At 32.9% G+C, this 19,797-nt stretch overlaps 1 protein-coding gene across 1 annotated transcript in view; it reads right to left on the reverse strand.

Moving 5' to 3' along the window:
- Positions 1-646: 646 nt before the first annotated feature.
- The window catches only part of LOC140444554 (phenoloxidase 1-like), a 30,285-nt gene continuing 11,134 nt past the window's right edge, over positions 647-19,797 (reverse strand). Inside the window, exons 4-10 of the mRNA XM_072536314.1 lie at positions 18,333-18,556; positions 13,993-14,195; positions 7,140-7,392; positions 6,919-7,083; positions 1,398-1,526; positions 1,019-1,340; positions 647-942 (exon numbers count right to left, since the gene is read on the reverse strand). Coding sequence (XP_072392415.1) covers positions 647-942; positions 1,019-1,340; positions 1,398-1,526; positions 6,919-7,083; positions 7,140-7,392; positions 13,993-14,195; positions 18,333-18,556 — 1,592 coding nt within the window. The remainder of the gene's footprint in view (positions 943-1,018; positions 1,341-1,397; positions 1,527-6,918; positions 7,084-7,139; positions 7,393-13,992; positions 14,196-18,332; positions 18,557-19,797) is intronic.

A 19,797-nucleotide genomic window follows, 5' to 3' on the forward strand; every position in this document is an offset into this window, starting at 1 on the left:
CCCAGGCTAATCCTATGTGACGTGGTAGCTCACATGTCTGGTTTTCTCTGCCCAACCAAATTTCATGTCCTAGGTACTTATACGATGTAGTCTGCACAATATCCCTTCCATCAGCAGCAATATTTCGATTTAGCACCAGATTAGTCATTATTTGCGTCTTGTTCATATTAATCTTTAGTCCGATCTCCAAGGAAGCGTAATATAATTTTTCAAACATTATTGCATCATCCATACAATCGGCTATAAGGACGATGTCATCTGCAAATCTCAAATGACTGTGCTTCTCTCCATTTATATTGATACCATGCTAGTTCAGATGTGCCTTTTTAAAAGTAATGGTCATAATTAGGTACCTCGAAGTGGCGTCCTTTTTAAATTACTGTGTTTCCTGTTTCCCTTCTGTGTTTTGTTTTGTTTGTCCCAAGAGATTTACGTTAGTACCCCTTTGTTTCTTTTTTTGTAGTTGCCCCAATCCAACCCTCCACGACCCCAGCTCTCCTAACAAACCCTGAGTGCCGTTCTCATACGTTTCGATTTATTTTGCTTGCCCTATCTCGACCCCCATAATTTCTGTCCCCAATTTTCTATCCTTATAATAATAATCCATGTGGTAGGCAAAATAAATTCGTTACAAGCACTGAATTAGTTAATGGTCAAATAGAGTCTGTAAACTCTTTGTATTTAACAAAAAACCTTTACATACCTTATCACCCTCGTAATTAGAGATCATGACAAACAGTTCACATCTGAATCCTGGATCGTCTGTATTTCCCTTTGGAATTAACATGTGCTGTGGCCATCCGCATCCACAGAAGTTGAATTGGGCTAAATCGTTGCCACCTTGAGGTCTGTTAGTATTTAAGTCGCGGAAAGATCTTTCGAATGGAATGGTTACCGTAGATTCGGTTGAAGCACGAGTAATAGTATTTTGGCCTTGTCTTACTAAAAATATAATTGGGGTTTTATGGAAATAGAACAATATTTTAATGATATAAGCAGCTATAAGCCGAATACTTACGATCAACTCTAAATCTATCGAGTTCAATAAAAAGACTTCTTTGATCTCGAAATAACCACGGTCTACCACTTTCATCGTATTTAGGTGCCATGAAGATTCTACAAGTTCCTTGTCGTACAGCCCCATTGTTGTCTACTACAATACGGTATTTAAATGGTTGATGATTAAGATGAGTAAATCTCACAAATACAGGACCACGAGGTTGAAAGTCCATTCCTCTGGAAAGATCTACATCTGACTGTTGCCAAAAGGTATTGAACGTATTATTTCCAGTTTCTGATTCTATCGAAACACTTTCAATAGTTACTCCCGAATAATTTAGCTAAAAACAGTAAATTTGATATACCTATGTTTGATTTAGATAACAATTTATTTTTACCTGGTCAATAGTGTATCTCGGTAACGTAGATTTGAATTGATGAAAGATATTGTCAATAAACCCATGCCATCTATAGAAAATAGGATCACGCATAGCTGTAGCGGTATCACCCATAACGCCAAAAGACTCCTTAAGAATTATTAAAACATTAATATACAAACAAGTAATATATATGTATATATTAAAAAGATTACGACCGTCTAAATTTAAACCCGTATCACCCATAACGCCAAAAGACTCCTTAAGAATTATTAAAACATTAATATACAAACAAGTAATATATATGTATATATTAAAAAGATTACGACCGTCTAAATTTAAATACACAATGTGAGTGAGGTTAAAATCTCACTGTAAATGAGGATATCTGTCAAGGAGAAAAAAACTATGAAAAAACTATTTCAATCTTTTAATAGAAAACGTTTCGTGCAGTAATTTCTGCACTTCTTCAGTTCTAATGATTGTAAAGACATATAAAGATGTCAAACAATGTCAAATGCATAGGTTTAGGTGTTAAATAATACATTTAGTAACTACAATAAAATTACAGTAAAAAACACATTAAAATTTTTTATAGATTTTATACAAACTTAAAAAAGTGCCAAAAATGTAACAGTATGTTACAGGAAAACAATATAATATAATACAATACTTCTATTCTATTCCTGATGTACAATATATCGAAACATAAAGCCAGGGGAAAAAGGAGCTTATTTTAATTAAAGCTTAGTAAACAATTTAAAAAAATTTAAATTTTTTTATAAAAAAAGGAAAGTTAATTTTATTGTTGAAGACACCAAAGCAATTAAAAAAAGCAACTATTTTTGACAGAAAGGGCTCAACTATTACGAAGAGAAAAACAAAAAATAATATGGCCTTCTATCTATAGAAATCAGACTGTGGGGAATTAACAAACAAATGTACTATTACGAATTATTAGTAATTAAATTAACACAAAATAGCGACCATCAATTTTTATCAGCTGAATTCCGCATGAAGTTAAGAAACAGTCCAAAAACAGGAAATACATCAACTAAATGGCATCTAAGATATAACGATCCGTACAAAAAAGCCGCAATTCAAAAGCTATGTGACTTCAAACAATCATTAAATCCAGAAGAGTCCTCAAATAGCATATGGACAAAAACAAAATCCATATTGCATAATGCTGCGAAAAACATTAAGAGTGAGAGAGAAGAAAGAAGAAAACAATGAATAACAGACTCCACGTGGACTAAAATACAGGAGAGGAAGTGCTTAAAAGCCACAGGATTGAACAGTGAAAGTGATAAAGCGCTGAACGGTCAAATAAAACGACTCTGCAAAAAGGACAAGAACACACACTTGAACAAAATCTGCATGGAAATAGAAGGGCATAAAACCAAAACTGAGACCAGAGACATGTTTAAAAAAAATAAAGCAGATAACACGTTCCTTTACACCAAACTACCTTGCTATCAAAGATGATGGAATCAGACTTAGTACGAAAAATCAACTGATAACAAAAATACTTGTTTAGGCAGGGCAGAATAGAAAAGTCAATTTTTTTTAATATAAATCTTATTAAAAAGGAAGGTTGGAAATATAAGGTACCGATGACCATTGACACGAAATTGTGTTGGGGAACCTAAAATTAGTGAATGTTAATGAAATTCATTGTGATTTAACTTTAACATTTATTTAACTCACTATGAGGTTCCTTTTGGAAAAGATTTTACATCGGATACGAAGTGTGAAAATGAAATGAAAATGAAATGAATATAGGGATTAAGTTTAGAAGTATCAAAGTAGAACCGATGCTAGCTACTTTTTTTCATAGAGGACAAAAACCAAAAATTTAGGCCATGTCTTGATCGGATTTGGGTGTGCATAAGTTAAGTTAATGAAATATAACATTTAACTAGAAGGATTTTAAGGATTATTTAACACCAAGGAGTGATAAATGATGCTGAGATTATCGATGTCAGTACGTCTGTTCATGGAGTTTTTTTCCCTTAATATGTGACACATTTCTAGGAAGCATTTCTTATAGAAATTAATCTTAGTTCCTAGATATTTAATATTCTCAAAGTCGATTTGGTGGTTAAGAGAGATATAGTGAATACTGAGAGCACAAGAGTTCTTGTTGCATCTGATGTCACTTTTATGAGATATAACACGCTCTTTGAGGGTTTTATTTGTTTGACCAATATACTTCAAATGACAGTCTTTGCATATAATGTTGTATACTATATTTGATTTCTCCCAAATATCTAAAGGTGTTTTAATTCGTGAAAAGAGATTTTCAACTGTTTTACAATTTTTGATGCCTATTTTAGTAGATAGAGGTTTAAACAATTTAGTGAGTCTCTCTGTAATCTGTGGAAAATAGGGTAATGAGCAATACCTTGGAGAAGATTCAGATATGGATTCCTCATCAAGGTGAAGTTCATTGTTGTCAAGTATGTTATTATGAAAATCTCCCACATTGGTATAAGTCGGGTCAAGTAAGGACCTTGCCGTAGAAAAAAGATATCTGTTAATAAGAAAAATTGGATAAGAATTCTCAACTAATATAGTTTTGATTAACTGAGTGGCTTCCCTTCTGTATAAAGGATGTGACAACTTGTGAGTCCTTAAGGCTTATCCCTGTACGAGGTTTTGTATAAAAAAAATTTTTAACTTTTCTATTCTGTCCTGCCTAAATGAGTATTTTTGTTATCAGTTGATTTTTCGTTCAAAGTCTGTGTTTAAATTCAAATATGGTTGTATAAATTAATTATTACATTTTTCCTCACCTGTATTCATCCGATCCTAATAGTACCGCTGAGTCTCGGAAATACAGCTCGCGAACACAAGAGTTTTAGTCGTTAAGAGGAACAGACGCGCCCGCTAGTGAATCGATGCATTCATATTGAATTCGTTTTGTTCGTTGTTTCGTAAAGTAGTGCAAATCTCGGTAATTAGCGGTAAGTTCTTCACCTAGATTTACCTCAACCTTTGAATTGTTTTTGATTGTTTATTGCAACCATTTAAATTTTGATAATTATTTGCACCTATGAGTTAAAGTTCATTTATCTTGCCAGAGCTATCGAAAGAATAGTTCGTGTTAATTTAATTACTAATAATTCGTAATAGTACATTTGTTTGTTAATTCCCCACAGTCTGATTTCTATAGATAGAAAGCTATATTATTTTTTGTTTTTCTCTTCGTAATAGTTGAGCCTTTTCTGTCAAAAATAGTTGCTTTTTCTAATTGCTTTGGTTTCTTTAACAATAAAGTTAACTTTCTTTTTTTATAAAAAAAATTTAATTTTTTTAAATTGTTTACTAAGCTTTAATTAAAATAAGCTACTTTCTCTCCTGGCTTCATGTTTCGATATATTGTACATCAACGATAAAATAGAAGTATTGTATTATATTATATTGTTTTCCTGTAACATACTGTGACATTTTTTTCACTTTTTTAAGTTTGTATAAAATCTATAAAAAATTTTAATGTGTTTTTTACTGTAATTTTATTGTAGTTACCAAATGTATTTTTTAACACCTAAACCTATGTATTTGACATTGTTTGACATCTTTATATGACTTTACAATCATTAGAACTAAAGAAGTACAGACATTACTTCACGAAACGTTTTCTATTAAAAGATTGAAATAGTTTTTTCATAGTTTTTTTCTCCTTGACCGACATCCTCATTTACAGTGAGATTTTAACTCACACTGAATCCTCACTCACATTGTGTATTTATATTTATATGTATATATATATATATATATATATATATATATATATATATATATATATATATATATATATATATATATATATATATATATATATATATATGAAAAAGGATAATGCGAGTGAATAATAAAAGTAAAATGTATTGGCATGTCTCGCAAAACAGAAAACCAAAAAAGGTATATCGCTGGAAGGCAACCGTATATACGTATTTCTGATTATTGGTCGTCTTCAGTACGGTGCAGCCAAGTTAGAAAAGGAGCATGTTAACTTGGAAAAGGATCACTACAGGAGCAATGCAACCAATTTGTGGCATTAAAGTTAGAAGACCCTGATGATTTCCAGGGCAACAACTAACAAGTATAATGTAAAGGTACGTAAGGGTACGTTTATAATGGAGACCATCGTATCATATCCTCGCCTAGATTATAGCACTGTCAGTGAACGCTAGCATTTAAAATAATGCATTTATTTTACCTGGCGATCGGTACAATCCTATGGTCGGAGCGAGGGTAGGTGGTCGGTGCCTCGTTATAAGCGCCCATTAAGATTACCAATTAGTCAAAACTTTAACATTACACCAACTTATTAAAAAAGATGTAATAAATAACAAAGTTCAGGGTTTTTCAGGTTCACATCGGCGCACAGCACATCACATCGCACCTACCCTTGACTAAAGCCCCGCTAAAGCAAAGTAAATATAAGCATTGCCGTAAATGAGCGTGGCCACAACGACGCACCGCTCCTACCTTTGCACATCGCTGGGTACCAATGCCTCGCCTACGTAAATTGAGCTTAGTATTTTCTGATCATTGCACACTGATTATTTTAGGGATGAATAAAGACAAATTATTTAGTTATGTGTTTATGTGTGAGCCAAGTTGCTCCGTCAGAAAACCTGCATTTTCAGCGCCAAATATTTTTGATAACATGCACCTTTTACTCTAATTTGTATTACATTTTTTTCAATAAAATGGTTAGTTAAAACTTTTTTTAACTTAACGTAATATTAACATTAAGTCTTTCTTTAGCTGGTATGGGTTAGATATGGCAATTTTTCTAAGTGATATTTATTTTTCGTTCAAATTTGTTTAAAGTATAATCAAACGTATTTGAACTCTTTTATGTACTCAAAAAAGAGAAAAGATTCTCAACGCTATTTCATCACCTTAGGTGATGAAATTTATCTTTATAGAGGTGATGAAATTCGCCATACTAAATTCGCTTCTTATTTAGAGGATGCTTCGCCTTTTGTGTTTGTTCCTTGCATAAACACCATGTCTTTAAATTTAACTTTAAAACAATGCTCTATTCGTTCGATGAAAAAAATGACGACGACATGATTAAAGAAAACATAATAAATGTGCGGTGCATGGTGCGTCAATACAGCCATTAATGTGAAAAGCAAAGGCTAAGCTAGGTGCAGGGTATTGTGCTGTGCGTTGTACTATGCTATGTGCGGTGCGCCGTTGTGGCTGACCCTTTAAGTCCGAAAATGTTGTGCGATGTAGCCTGAAAGGGTCTTTTTAATTACATACCTTTTATAAAGCATTTAAAAAAATTATGATTTATGGTATACAGCCAACTACAGGAATTTTATTTTCCTTGTGGATATTTTTATTCCTTAATCACGAATATAAAAAGCACAATCAAAATGATTTTATAAAAACGAACATTCCTATTTAATTTCCGGAAGTTCCAAGTCCCTCATGCATCATATTATTGTTTTTGTCATAAACGATTTAATGCCATATGTGTATTAAAAGTGATTAAATGATAAATTTTTATACTTACAAGATGTCTATTATCAGGATCGTGAATAAAAGCTATAAAAACGTGGCCCATATTGTGCAAATCTCCATAGAATTCTCTATTAGGTGAAAGAATACTAGATTCAACCATGTTTCCCAAAATGTCAATACCTTCGTATTCTGTTAAATTTACAAAGCTACCATCACGCTAAAATATAGATATATTTAAAAAAAATTAAAAACTGCATAAAATATGCTAATTACCCGCATAGCTCTTCCATTGTGAATAGCATCAAAAATTCTATCCCTCCATCTTTCAAGATCAGCAACATCCTGAACAATCTGATCCGATTCTCTCTTAAGATCAGACAGTTTCTCATTAGCAACACGGGCGGGCCAAGTTCTACTGGCTATTAAGCTATCCAGTTTGGGGAAGTAGGCTTCGGCAATAACTTTTCTCCAATCCAGAAGCCGTTCAACACGCTTAAGACCATTGCATAACCGTTCAAAGTTATACCTGTAGGTATAATATTGTGATCAAAATAAATAAATATTAAAAATGTAAAGATGGCTAGTATTAAAATTTGTACAGGTACAGAAGAAAGGAAGATCCAATGCATAAATTAAAATTGAACTTTAACTTAAATTTATTTATTATTTATTTACATTCATTTATGTTAGTTTGATTAGTAGTAGTAGTAGTTTGGTTAGTTTAGATAGTTACAAAAATATTTAAATAAAAACTAATTTACATAGCTAACAACTAACATATTAAAGGCCCTGAGGCCGATAAGTTCGATCTCATTTGTACTAAAGACTCAAGAAAAACTACTCGAAAGATACATGATGGATCGTGTATTGTTTAAAAGTCCGATATATCATTGGCAGTATGCAAGCAGGACTTTTTTCTTGTATAGCAAACGTAATGAGTTTTGGAAAAGCAAGAGATCATAATGGTTGCACTTCTCAATATAAAGGGATCATTCAACAACACTGCTACATCAATTATATAATATGCATCAGTGGTATGGTAGCCGAAATGTAGCAAAAAGTGCTATTTTCAAAATAAACAAGATGCAAAGACTTATTTTGTAATCACAAGGGCTCTGAGCGACACTCCAACAGCAGCTATGGAGACTCTACTTGACCTCCCTCATCATCACATCGTTCTAACGAGAAAAGCTGCGAGAAATCTTGAGCAATTTAACGGTTGTGTTAGGACAGAACAGCATCTACCCAATGTAACTGGTAACTAGATATAGGTCTAAACTACCTTTACAGGTGGACATCTGCCCAGAAGAGTAATCAAACAGAGGAAGTATAAAATCCAGATTAAAGGGTTCTAGTTTGTATAACAAATGAGTCTAAAATTATAGAAAAGCTGGTGTCGAAATATTGAGTAGTAGTAAAAAAATTCATGCTGAATAAAAAATACTCAATCCGTTATAATCATTCTAAGTATGGTTTTGAGACAAACAGGTTTTTTTTCGAGATTATGAACCGAAGTAGAAAAAAGGCCCTGTACAATGAAGGACGCTAAAAAATGAAGGACGCGCTAGAAATGGCATTCAGTTGTACATTCGTCGTTAACGACCAGTCGTTTTCGTGTTGTTTAGGTTCCTACACGCATCTCGAGAGTTTTTTTACGTGTTGTTTGCTTTTGGAAGAGCTTTTTATATAATAAATACTTTAATGAAAAATATACTCCATGGATGTGGATGTGATATTTTTAAAATGTTATTGTTGTAATTGACCAAGGACACCTTCTATTATCTAATGCTGTGGTTGTCCATTTTTGTTTTTGCACGATATTTCACAATAATAACGACTGTTGTTTATAATAAACTATGGGCCCCGTTGAGAAAAACGATTTAAACCACCATGGGAGGTGTTTGAAGGTGGCCCACAATGTTCTAACCTAATCTGCACTTACGATTTTTTGTTACGGTTATCTCGCGATCGAAAAAAAAATCTAACAAAAGATTGTTTAGCACAGAGACTATAAAAAGTGCTATAGATGATGTATTAAAACATAACTTTAGCTTTAGAATAGCAGCCGCGAGAAATGGCAATAAACATCAAATATTAGCGCGATAAGTAAACAAAGATAAAGAAGCTCCCAACGACGTATTATTGTATAAACCCTGCTACGGTACTCGAATAGTTTTAAATGACGGACAAGAAATATTGCTTAAAAATTACGTAATACAATGCAGCATAATGTGTTACGGAAAGTCTACAAACGACGTGAATCTACTTGCTTACGAATTCTGTCTGAATAACAGAGAGAAAAAACTGACGAGAAGCGTCAGCTCTTCAGAAGAACAGGCCGAAACAAAATTGTAAATGATACGCCCGAGAAGTTAAAAATCGACCAAAAACGTCATGAGAAAAAAAAGAAAGCAATTGCTTTCTCGAAAAGTTCCAAGATTGTGTCTGAATCATCAGATGCCGAATCATTCACAGATTTTGAGTGTGGTCTTTATCAGGATTTGCCTAAGATTAATTTCTATGTGGTGGTGGAATTTCGTGAAAGAGAATTAGTTTTTAATGTAATGAAAATTATTGAAGTAAACGACAAGTTTAAAGTCACATTTTTGCATCATGCTAAAAGTAAAAACATATTTTCATTTCCCGCTGTTGGGGACATATCGCATGTTAATAAAGGTGACGTTACATGTGTGCTGCCACAAATTCTTAATTGTGGAGGTACAAAACGTCAGAATTCCTTTATTTTATTTGGTGTCAAGTTCGATAGTATAGACATTTGTTGGGAATTTTCATTGAACTCGTTTGTTAAAGTTTACGTATATACAGTGTGCCATTTTTAACACGCCGATTTTTAAGTTTAATGTTCTACATTTTACAATAAAATTTCATTATACAAGGTGATACACATTAAGGTGATGACGTCATCAGATCTTTTTTTTAATGTAACACCCTGTATTTTATAAGATTTTTAGATCGATACAAATGAGCTGATTCAAAAAAAGTATAATACTGGGGATCTAACGGATATAATTTGAAAGATATGCGCTTAGAAAATCAATTTTTATTGATTTCTAATATTAATAAATTATAAATAAATTGTAATAAATAACTTGAAAGTAATCCAGTAATTAATACACGACTTTATCTTAAATATTTGAATTGTAGCTCTTGTTGTATTTGACAGTAACCCAAACGTTGTACAAATTCTTGTAGAACCTTGCTTATGGTTCCTTGAGAAATATTGTTTATTTCTTTACAAATTGTTGTTTTTAAGTCTTTATTATTTGCAGGTTTCGTTTTATAAACAACATTCTTTATATGACCCCACATAAAATAATCCAAAGGATTGAGGTGTGGCGTCCTCGCTGGCCATTTAATATGACCACGTCTTCCTATCCACCAGTTCGGAAAAATTTCTTTTAGATACCTTTGAACAGCGCACCATCCTGTTGAAACCATAAACTTTCATCAAAACGTCCAGGATTAATTCTTACTTACTTACTCCGTGGCGTTACAACCCTTCGTGGGTTTTATCCGACTTGACAACATGCCTCCACTGTTTTCTATCTTGAGCAACCTCCATCCAATCCTCCACGCCCATAGTGCTTAGGTCTTCTGCTATATTATCTCGCCAGGGCGTCCGCGTGTTTTCCTTTCAGTTGGGACTTCCTCCCACACCAGTCTTACTGTTCGTTCGTCAGATTATCTTCTGAGGTGTCCTGTCCATTGGAGTCTTTTGGACTTTATTTTTTTTATGATGTTGGTGTCTGGGTAAAGTTCTTCGAGCTCTTTGTTAGTTCTTATCCTGTATTGTCCTGATGCCTCATCCAGCACACAGCCAAAGATCTTCCTTAAGATTTTTCTTTCCCAAACACATAGTCTCTCTTCGTTTGCCTTTGTTATCGTCCACGTTTCGGGTCGTATGATTGTTTTATAGACCTATATATTCGTACGTCTTGGTAGTTGTTTCGATTTTATGAGGTTTTGGAGGGCAAAAAAGCATCTGTTGCCGGCCTGGATTCTGTTGTTTATTACTTGTGATTCGTTATTGTCTTCAGTTATTGTTGTTCCAAGATACTTGAATTCTCTAACGCGCCCAAAGTTAAAGTCATCAATTGTGGAGGATTAATTCTACTAGGTAATAAATCAACTAAAGGAGGTACGAGATACCCCCTTAAAAACTAAAGGTATGCTGGCCCGTTTAAATTACGTTCGAACAAGTAGAGTCCGATGATTCTATTTTTTACAATGCCAGCCCATACGTTTACCTTTTGCAGGTATTTTGTGATGTTCCCGCATCCAGGTGGGGTTTTCTTTTGCCCAGTATTTACAATTCTGACGGTTAACCTCGCCATTTAATGTGAATTTAGCCTCAGAAAAAATAATATTTTGAACCAAATGAGGGTTTCGGTGGCAGTTATCCATCATTGTTTCGCAAGATTGTATTCTTTTATCTGAATCATCTTCGTTTAATTCCTGTACAAGTGGGCATCTAAAGGGGTGCCATTGTTCAAGTTTTATTACTTTGTGTACCGTTGTTTTGCAAACATCGAGATCACAACTAACCTTATGAACAGAAGTGTGCGCATATTCTTCAAAAGCAAGTAGAATATCTAATGTCATAATTTACAGAGGGACGACCTGATTTGCATGCATTTTCAACCGTACCAGTTTCTCGAAATTTCTTTTAAATCTTACTTATTGTTGATTGCGTTATGGGTCTTTCTGGATATTTAATATTAAATAAATTACACACTTTCATCTAAGTTCGCGATTTGTCTCCATACCCAATCATCATAAGTATTTCAATTCTTTGCTTTACACTCAAATTCATTTCTACTTCAAATTAATTCTAAGCAGTGATACAGAACATTCACGAATTAATACAATTATTGTACTACTTAATTGTTATTGAGCGTTACTAAAAATAATAACATTTCAGTAAAAACTAGTATTACGCTACTTTTTTGCAATTGATCACAAATAATTTATTTTCTAAGAGCATATCTTTTAAATTATATCCATTAGACCCTAAGTATTATTGAGGTTGAGCCAAAAAATTGTTTTTAAAAATAATTTATAAAAAGAAGACTAGTTTGTTACAATTACAATAGACTTGTTACAACAGACCGCTATTTTTGTTTGACCTTAAATAAATTTAATAATTGCATTTTGAATTTCAACTAAACTAAAAAAAAATCTGTAATAAACAGCTTAAATCATCAAAGATGTGAAAAATGTCTCAACATGGGCCACTTTCCCCTACAGTCGAAACGTAAATTTGTACTTGCGCATGCATGCGTCATAGCTGTTTAGATAATCCTCTACCTCTAGCTAGGAAAGAACTTCTTAAAATGATTAGTTATATTAGACAAAGGACTTTATCAATGTCACATTTGTGAAAAAAAATTTGCACGACAAACCAAAAATGCATTTGATATTCATATTAGAGAACGTGAAGGGTTTAAAAAATACAAATGTCCCATTTGCGGTAAGCAGTTTACTGGTATAAGGCATGCGTACGAGCACCAATATTTGGGCAAAAAAGAAAAACCGTTCGAATGTGACATCTGCAGCCAGAAATTTCATAAATCTTTTTTAGTAACAAATCACAAGATCGAGGAACACCATGAAATTCTCACTGGGCAAAAATACGAAAAGTTCGACTGTAAATTATGCAACAAGCATTATGCATCTCGCGCTGGATAATAGTATCACCATAATTTCAGACTGCACAAGGAACTATGCAAGCAGCCAACAGCTCTGTGCGACATTTGCGGAAAAGATTTCATATCAAAAGCACAACTCAAGAAGCACAAAGGTATTCACTCAAAAGAAACTCCGTATTCATGTCAGCTGTGTTCCAAAAAGTTTAAGCTGCAACTCGTACATACTGGAAAGAAGAGGTTTACTTGCAGTTACTGCGGAAAGAAATTTGCGTATTCCTCGGGTTATAATAATCATTTAAAGTTGCATACTGGTGAGAATCATGGATGTTGACATAGTCGACCAAATGACATGAATTTATTCAACTAATAGTCCGGCAGCTGGGTGCACTTCTGTATTCATGAAGAGATAGATGATTGAAAATAATTCTATCTTATCTAAATTTTTTCGTTGAATACGAATATGTAGGTCCCCCATCTTAAAAAGTAGTACCAATTTTTATAGACAATTTTTTTATAAATAAATTTTCAAATTTGATGATTTTACTTTTAATTTCATCGTAAAGCACGGCTAAATATACAATAAAATGCTATATTAAATGTATATAATAATTTTACAGTTTGAAAGCTATTAAAAAAAATTTTATGGCGAAAAATCGGAGATTTAGCCAAACTTTGAGACCTCATAAATAGAAAGTTTGAACATGTTTTGTTAATTTACTATTAAAAAAAATTAAAGAAACTTTCTTTTTCATTGAGTTAACAAGCAATGAACAAATAGCTTTTCGTCCTTGCAGAATGAACAAGCACACGGTGGGCTAGTACGTTGTCGACATAAACCCTGTTTGAAGCGGTGTTTAAAATTTTAAATATTTTACATATCTAACAAATAATATTATAATTATTATATTTATCAGTATATACCAAGTATTGGCTTAACTGTACACAAGCTTTCTGTTGATATTACTTAGAAATTAAAATGATCCTCTTAGACATTATAGAGAGTGTCTACATATTCTATATTATAGTGTTAAAACAAATAAATCAGTTATTTTCTTTAGTTAGTTTTTTTAAATCGCATAAAAATACCTGTTACTTCTGAACCATACACAATTATAAAAATAAAAATGAATCCCAAGTAACTTATACATTACAGTAAATGATGAAAAGGTTGCTTGTTTGAGCACGTGTAGATATTTATTAGGAGAAAGTTTGGAAGGCAAGTTTCGCTGATTACAAGTAATACAGCATTATTAGGCCCTCAAAAAAGCTAAACTAATATCCTTTAGTTTCTTAAAGACCTGATAATGCTGTATAACTTGTAAACAGCGAAACCGGTCTCCCAATTTTCTCTTAATAAATATCTACAACAACTTAATACGAACTGTGAGTATAAGACCCTGGTCCCTAACATTCAGGACAATGCAGTCCTGAACAAGTTTCACTTAACCTAAACTCACCTTGCTACAATCTGTTGGTGCATATAATAGAATAGCTCTCCTCTTCTGTTTTTGTTTACAACTTGAAAGGCAGCTTCATGTGGATAGACCAAATGCCAATGCCAGTGATGAACATTGATCCCTAGGTCTTCTCTAAAATAGGCTAAACGATGTTCTGGTTCTAAATTTGAAGCAGTAAAATCTCTTGGAATTTCAATTGGAGTCTGAAAGTTATTTAACCCTTAATCGGTAAGGTGAAAACATATTACACAAACTGTAAGATACAGTTTATCAGACTACCATATTTAGATAGTCATAAAAACAAAAATTGTACAAGAATCTTTTATATTATTTACTAGATATGTCCCAGAAATATTTTTAGTATGTCTAATTCTAAAAATATAAGACTTAATTTCACGTTTAGGGCTTCCTACTGAGGCGTTCTGATAAGTTCTAAAAAGGACGAAATACGTATAAGCGAATTTTAGAAGCACTATACGTGAAATCAAATCTTTACTGTCTTTTCTATATCTTTAATTACTTGTATTTTGAGTAATAGAAGTCAGTTCATGAAAGTTTCTTTTCATTAGATGAATCAATATCAGACCAGACGAAAATATCTGCATAGATGAAACGATGGTATCCTTTCGCGGGCGTTTAAAATTTTGCCAATATGTGAAAGGAAAGAAACACAAATTTGGAATCAAACTCTTTAAGCTATGCCATAATGGGGGGCATACGTATCACTGCAAAATTTATTGTGGTGCAAACAAAATTGATGGCATGTCTGTGGCAACTAAAGTAGTATTTGAACTTATGGACAAATGTATCGAAGGAATGACATTGTACACTGATAACTGGTACACTAGCGTAGAGCTAGCTAAACAGTTACAAAGCAGACAAACGCACCTAGAAGGAATACTATGAAAAAATCGGAGAGGTATTCCGAAAGAAGTACTGGTAATTAAACTTAAGAAGGGTAAAATTGTAGGAGGAGAGAGAAACGGCATTGTCATTTTTAAATGGACAGATAAGCGCGATGTCCTGATGCTTGCCACCAAACATAAATTGAATTTTATTGATGTTCCAGGTAGAATTGAGGTCAAAAAAAGCCGGAAGCTATTTTGACTTATAATAATTCAAAAAGTTTCATTGATGTATCCGACCAATTGTCGTCTTATTCTACCTCTATTAGATGGAGAATTAAATGGTACAGGAAGGTGGCAGTTAAACTACTTACTGGAACAAGCATAGTAAATGCTCATTATTTATATAATAAGAACAAAACTGTACTAGAAGGAATAAATAACAGATTTCAAAGAAAAATTGTGCTTGAAACTACTTTCAAAAGGTAAACAAAGTTATACTCCCCACAATACACCATCAGAACATAAATTTATTCAAGCAGGTAAAAAAAGTCGGTGCGTTATTTGTTACCGACAAAAAAAAGATGACCATGGATGACAGTATGCAATAAATAAAACTAAGCAAGTTACCACTAAATGCCAAGTCTGTGACCAAAAATTTCTGAGCTTAGAATGTTTTTTTGATAAGCACAAAATTTTGCCAAAATAGTAATTTCAGTATAATTTAAAATATGTGTTATTATTTTATTTTATAGTGTATTATTGTACCTATTGTATCTATTATTAATCACAATAAATACTTTTACATCAAAATTAATTAGCGTTTAAGTTATAAAAATCTACTATAATTCAACTGCTAATAGAAAAATGACGAATTATTTTTTCCCAGGCTAAGATTATTTTTAATTTTCCCTAGGCCACGCTAAGTAAAATCCTATTACAGAAACAAGTAAAGTGTGTTCCTGTGAAATACACATGACCAAATGATCTTTACTGACTGTGTATATGTAAATATACACTTGGCGGTTTGAACTCAGCGACTGTGTATATTCAGGTATACATATGGCAGTCAACGTGTTTTGGTTTATAAATATAGATTTAGAATAATTTATAGTTTATCAAAAATCAAATTGTTTTAAGGATACAAAATTCCAAAAAGTAATAATGTTTCAATGCATTTTTATTTACAATTAACTAAATAAAATAGCTTACAGCAGAAAATAACAAAACTGGAAGGATAAAAGCAATACAAATGCCTAAACTTATGAAGTATCAGTATAGCACGGTGTTTTGGTCCTTGTAGGCATATTGGTTTAAGAAATTGAGCACATAAATATTTCGTCATACTGTGTGTTGAATTATAATACAAAAAACATGTTTTGCGTTTATTTAACACCAACTGTTCACGAACCAATTGCTCTGCCATATTTTTAGCAAAAACAGATTTTAATGGTACTACACAAAAATGTCCAGGACACAAAAACATATTTTGTAGCACAAACAGAATTATATAATTTTATAGACTGAGTTGGCACTAAATATATTTCTTCTTCTTCTTTTTCTTCATCTTTATAAGCAATTCTGCTTGTTCATTGGCGGATTAATACCTCTATGAAAGGTTGTCACTCCATCTTTTGCGCAGTCGTCCGATACTTCTTCTGCCGGTTGGTGGCGTATCTCTTGCTATTTTGACGACACGGGTCTCCTCCATTCTGCTTATGTGGTTATTTCATTATTTTTTTCTATTTTGTGTATATTCATTTATACACTGTAGGTTACATGTTCTTCTAATGTCTTGACTTCCCTTTCGATCTCTTAGCGTATTTCCTGTAATTCTTCTCAGTACTCTCATTTCAGCCGTTTCCAGTAGCCTTCGTGTTGTGACTGTGTCGGGTTTTGTTTCTGAGGCATATGCCATTATTGATCTTACACTGGCTTTATAAATTCTTGATTTCATCTCACTGTTAATCTGTCTGTTTCGCCATATAGTGTTATTAAGGCATCCTGCCAGTCTATTTGCTTTTTGTATTTGATCTCTCACTTCTTTGTCCAGGTCTCCATAGCTAGACAGTGTCATTTCCAGGTATTTTATTTCCATTACTTGTTCAATACTAATGTCATCAATTTCTATTTTACATCTGATTGGTTCTTTGCTGACTACTATTGTTTCAGTTTTCTGGGATGAGATTGTCATATTAACTTCTTTTGCTCTTATGTTAAATCTGTTGACCAGTCTTTGTAGACTATCTTCATCTTGGGCTATCAATATTGCGTCGTATGCGTAACACAGTATGTTGATTTCTTTGTTTCCCATTCTGTATCCTTTTTCTTTGTTAACGGTTTTGATGATTTCATCCATGAGCAAATTAATGAACATGGAGCTCAATGAATCCCCTTGTCTTATTCCGCTACCTATTTCTATAGGTTCTGTAAGTTGTCCATCTATTCTGACTTCCATTTTGTTGTTTTGGTAGATGTTTTCGATAGTTTTTATAATATTTAGGGGCGCTTCTCTATTAAACATTTGAGTCTTACTATGTCAAACGATTTCTTTAGGTTGCATCTGTACACGATCTTCCACTACGAAAACCCTGTTGTTCATCTGCTAAACTTAAACATCCTCTGGTTTATTAGCACTTGTAAAATTTTAGTTGTAAGTTTTAGCGTAGTATTTAACAAGTTTTTACCTTGTAGTTTTCTGGCTGTTGTTTATCTCCTTTTTTGAATTGTAGAATTAGTTCGCTCGTTCTCCATTCTTCCGGTATTTTATTGTATTTTATAATTTTATTAATTAATGTTAATTGTTTTGCATTGCTCCTCAACAATATTTCAGTAACTCGTTTGGTATACCGTCTTCACCTGCTGCTTTTCTGTTCTTCAGGTTTTCAAGTTGTCTCCGAACTCCCTGTACATTTATATTAAGTTCTTTATTTTTGGTAATTTCTGGTGTTTCCGGTTCTAGCGTCGTTTGTTCTTCCTCTGCATATAGCTTTTTTAGGTAGTCAATCCACGTATCCATTTCTATGTGTATTGGTTCAGTCCTTTACCTCCGTTCTTTGACCTGTTATGAAACGGCATATTTCCTTTTGCAGATCGTAAAAATCATGTTCCATTTCTTTCGAAAAGCGTTCCCAGTAATCAGTTTGATGTTTGTAGGCTGTAAGGATATCAAACCTAAACCGTCAATTTTATTTTTATTATTTTGCTCTAGTATGGAGTATATGTAAATCGTTTTCACGAAGGGATTTCTGTCTAGAAGAATTGGCATGACGTGGATACAATTATAAATCCCCATATCGGTGCATTTGTCGTCTGCTTATTTTGCAACGTTTAGAAAACGCAGATTTAGGCTTAATCCTCAATTCTATAAAGCCAAGATGCAGAAATATGCAAATGACTATAACTAAATCAAATCTAAACCGTCTTTTTTATTTTTAATATAAAAACTAACTTTTGTTCGAGTGTCTGTGGTTACATAAATACAATTACGCTTACCCTTGATCCATCAGGTACAATGGTAGCTTCTTCTCGAGCTTTGGCAAATACCTTACTATCCACATACTTATCAGGAAATGAGATGATGGATGATGGTAAATCCACATTTTGGGTATCAGGTCTATGCAACAATGCAACAGAGAGAGCATAGTTAAAAAGATGTGGATTAATGCGATCTCTAGTATAGACAGCAACCGAGAGAAGATCATCAACATTTCGCATACCTAAAAAGACATTTCTTTGCAAAGGTATTCATTTTTTTTAATAAGCAGATACGCCATTTATAATAAACCAATAATAAAATATAGATAAACGGGTATATTTAATTATTGGACGTAAGATTCTAATGTCACTTTTAAATTATAACAGTTTATAAGAAAGTGCAGGATAGGTTAGGAACCACTTACTTGAAATGGACAGACTGGATATCTCTGTATTAGGATTCTGCCAAACAAGGTGGCCAAATAACAAATAATACAATTGTCAAGACTATCCAATATATTACTGTGGGACAAACGATAAGTCACATCAGAACAGCGTAGAGGTTATACTAAAGAAATTGCAGGATATTTCGTCACACTATACTCTACTACAATCTCAGTTGGGCTGAAGAAAGTCTGTACAAATCAGGAAACCTCCAAAATATCACTAGATGCACTCCAAGACCCATGTACTCTCAATAAGATGTCTCAAGAAATTAACAAGTTCCACGAAATAAGACAAGAAGATAACAAAAACAAAGACGATTGCTGGAAACAAATGAAAACAACAATAATCACTGCATCTCGAGACAATCTTCATGACACAAGACCTCTTAGATTTAATAAACGTTCGGAGGCAGTGCAAATCCATAAACAAAGAAAAATGCAGTGAAATACATAAAGAAATCAAAAAAAAATTAAAGTAGCACAAGACCGATGGTTACAAGAACCCTATTTAGAAATTGAGAAACTAAAACAACAATGCGACAGCTTCCATTCACATACAAAACTACAAGAATTAACAAGTAAAAGCAGAATTTATAGGTAAAATATATTACAAGACTCTGGTGGTAGAATTTTAAGTAATAATAAAGAGCACTGTACCGAATGGGAAAGTAGCATAATAGAATTATTTAAAGGTGACCATAGAATATACCAAGAAATAACGTCTAACCGAAATACAGGCTCAGAAGTTCAGTAGGCCATCGACGAAATACTTTTAAAATTGTTACCACTATTAGAATAAGAGTGTTCCCATTACCACCTCTTTCTTTAACAAGATATACAGCAGCGTCAAATTACCAGAAAATTAGTAAGAATCAATAATTATAACTATTTGCAAGAAAAGGAATGCCAGAAAGTAAAGCGACTATCGACTTATCAGTTTAATCAGTCATACGGTAAAATTTTTTATGAAAATATTGCATTGTTGCGTATAAACTTTGTGAGGGATAACTGGTGATAAGTAGTTTGGTTTCTGAAAC

Source organism: Diabrotica undecimpunctata, chromosome 6, assembly GCF_040954645.1.
Source record: "Diabrotica undecimpunctata isolate CICGRU chromosome 6, icDiaUnde3, whole genome shotgun sequence".
Taxonomy (NCBI): domain Eukaryota; kingdom Metazoa; phylum Arthropoda; class Insecta; order Coleoptera; family Chrysomelidae; genus Diabrotica; species Diabrotica undecimpunctata.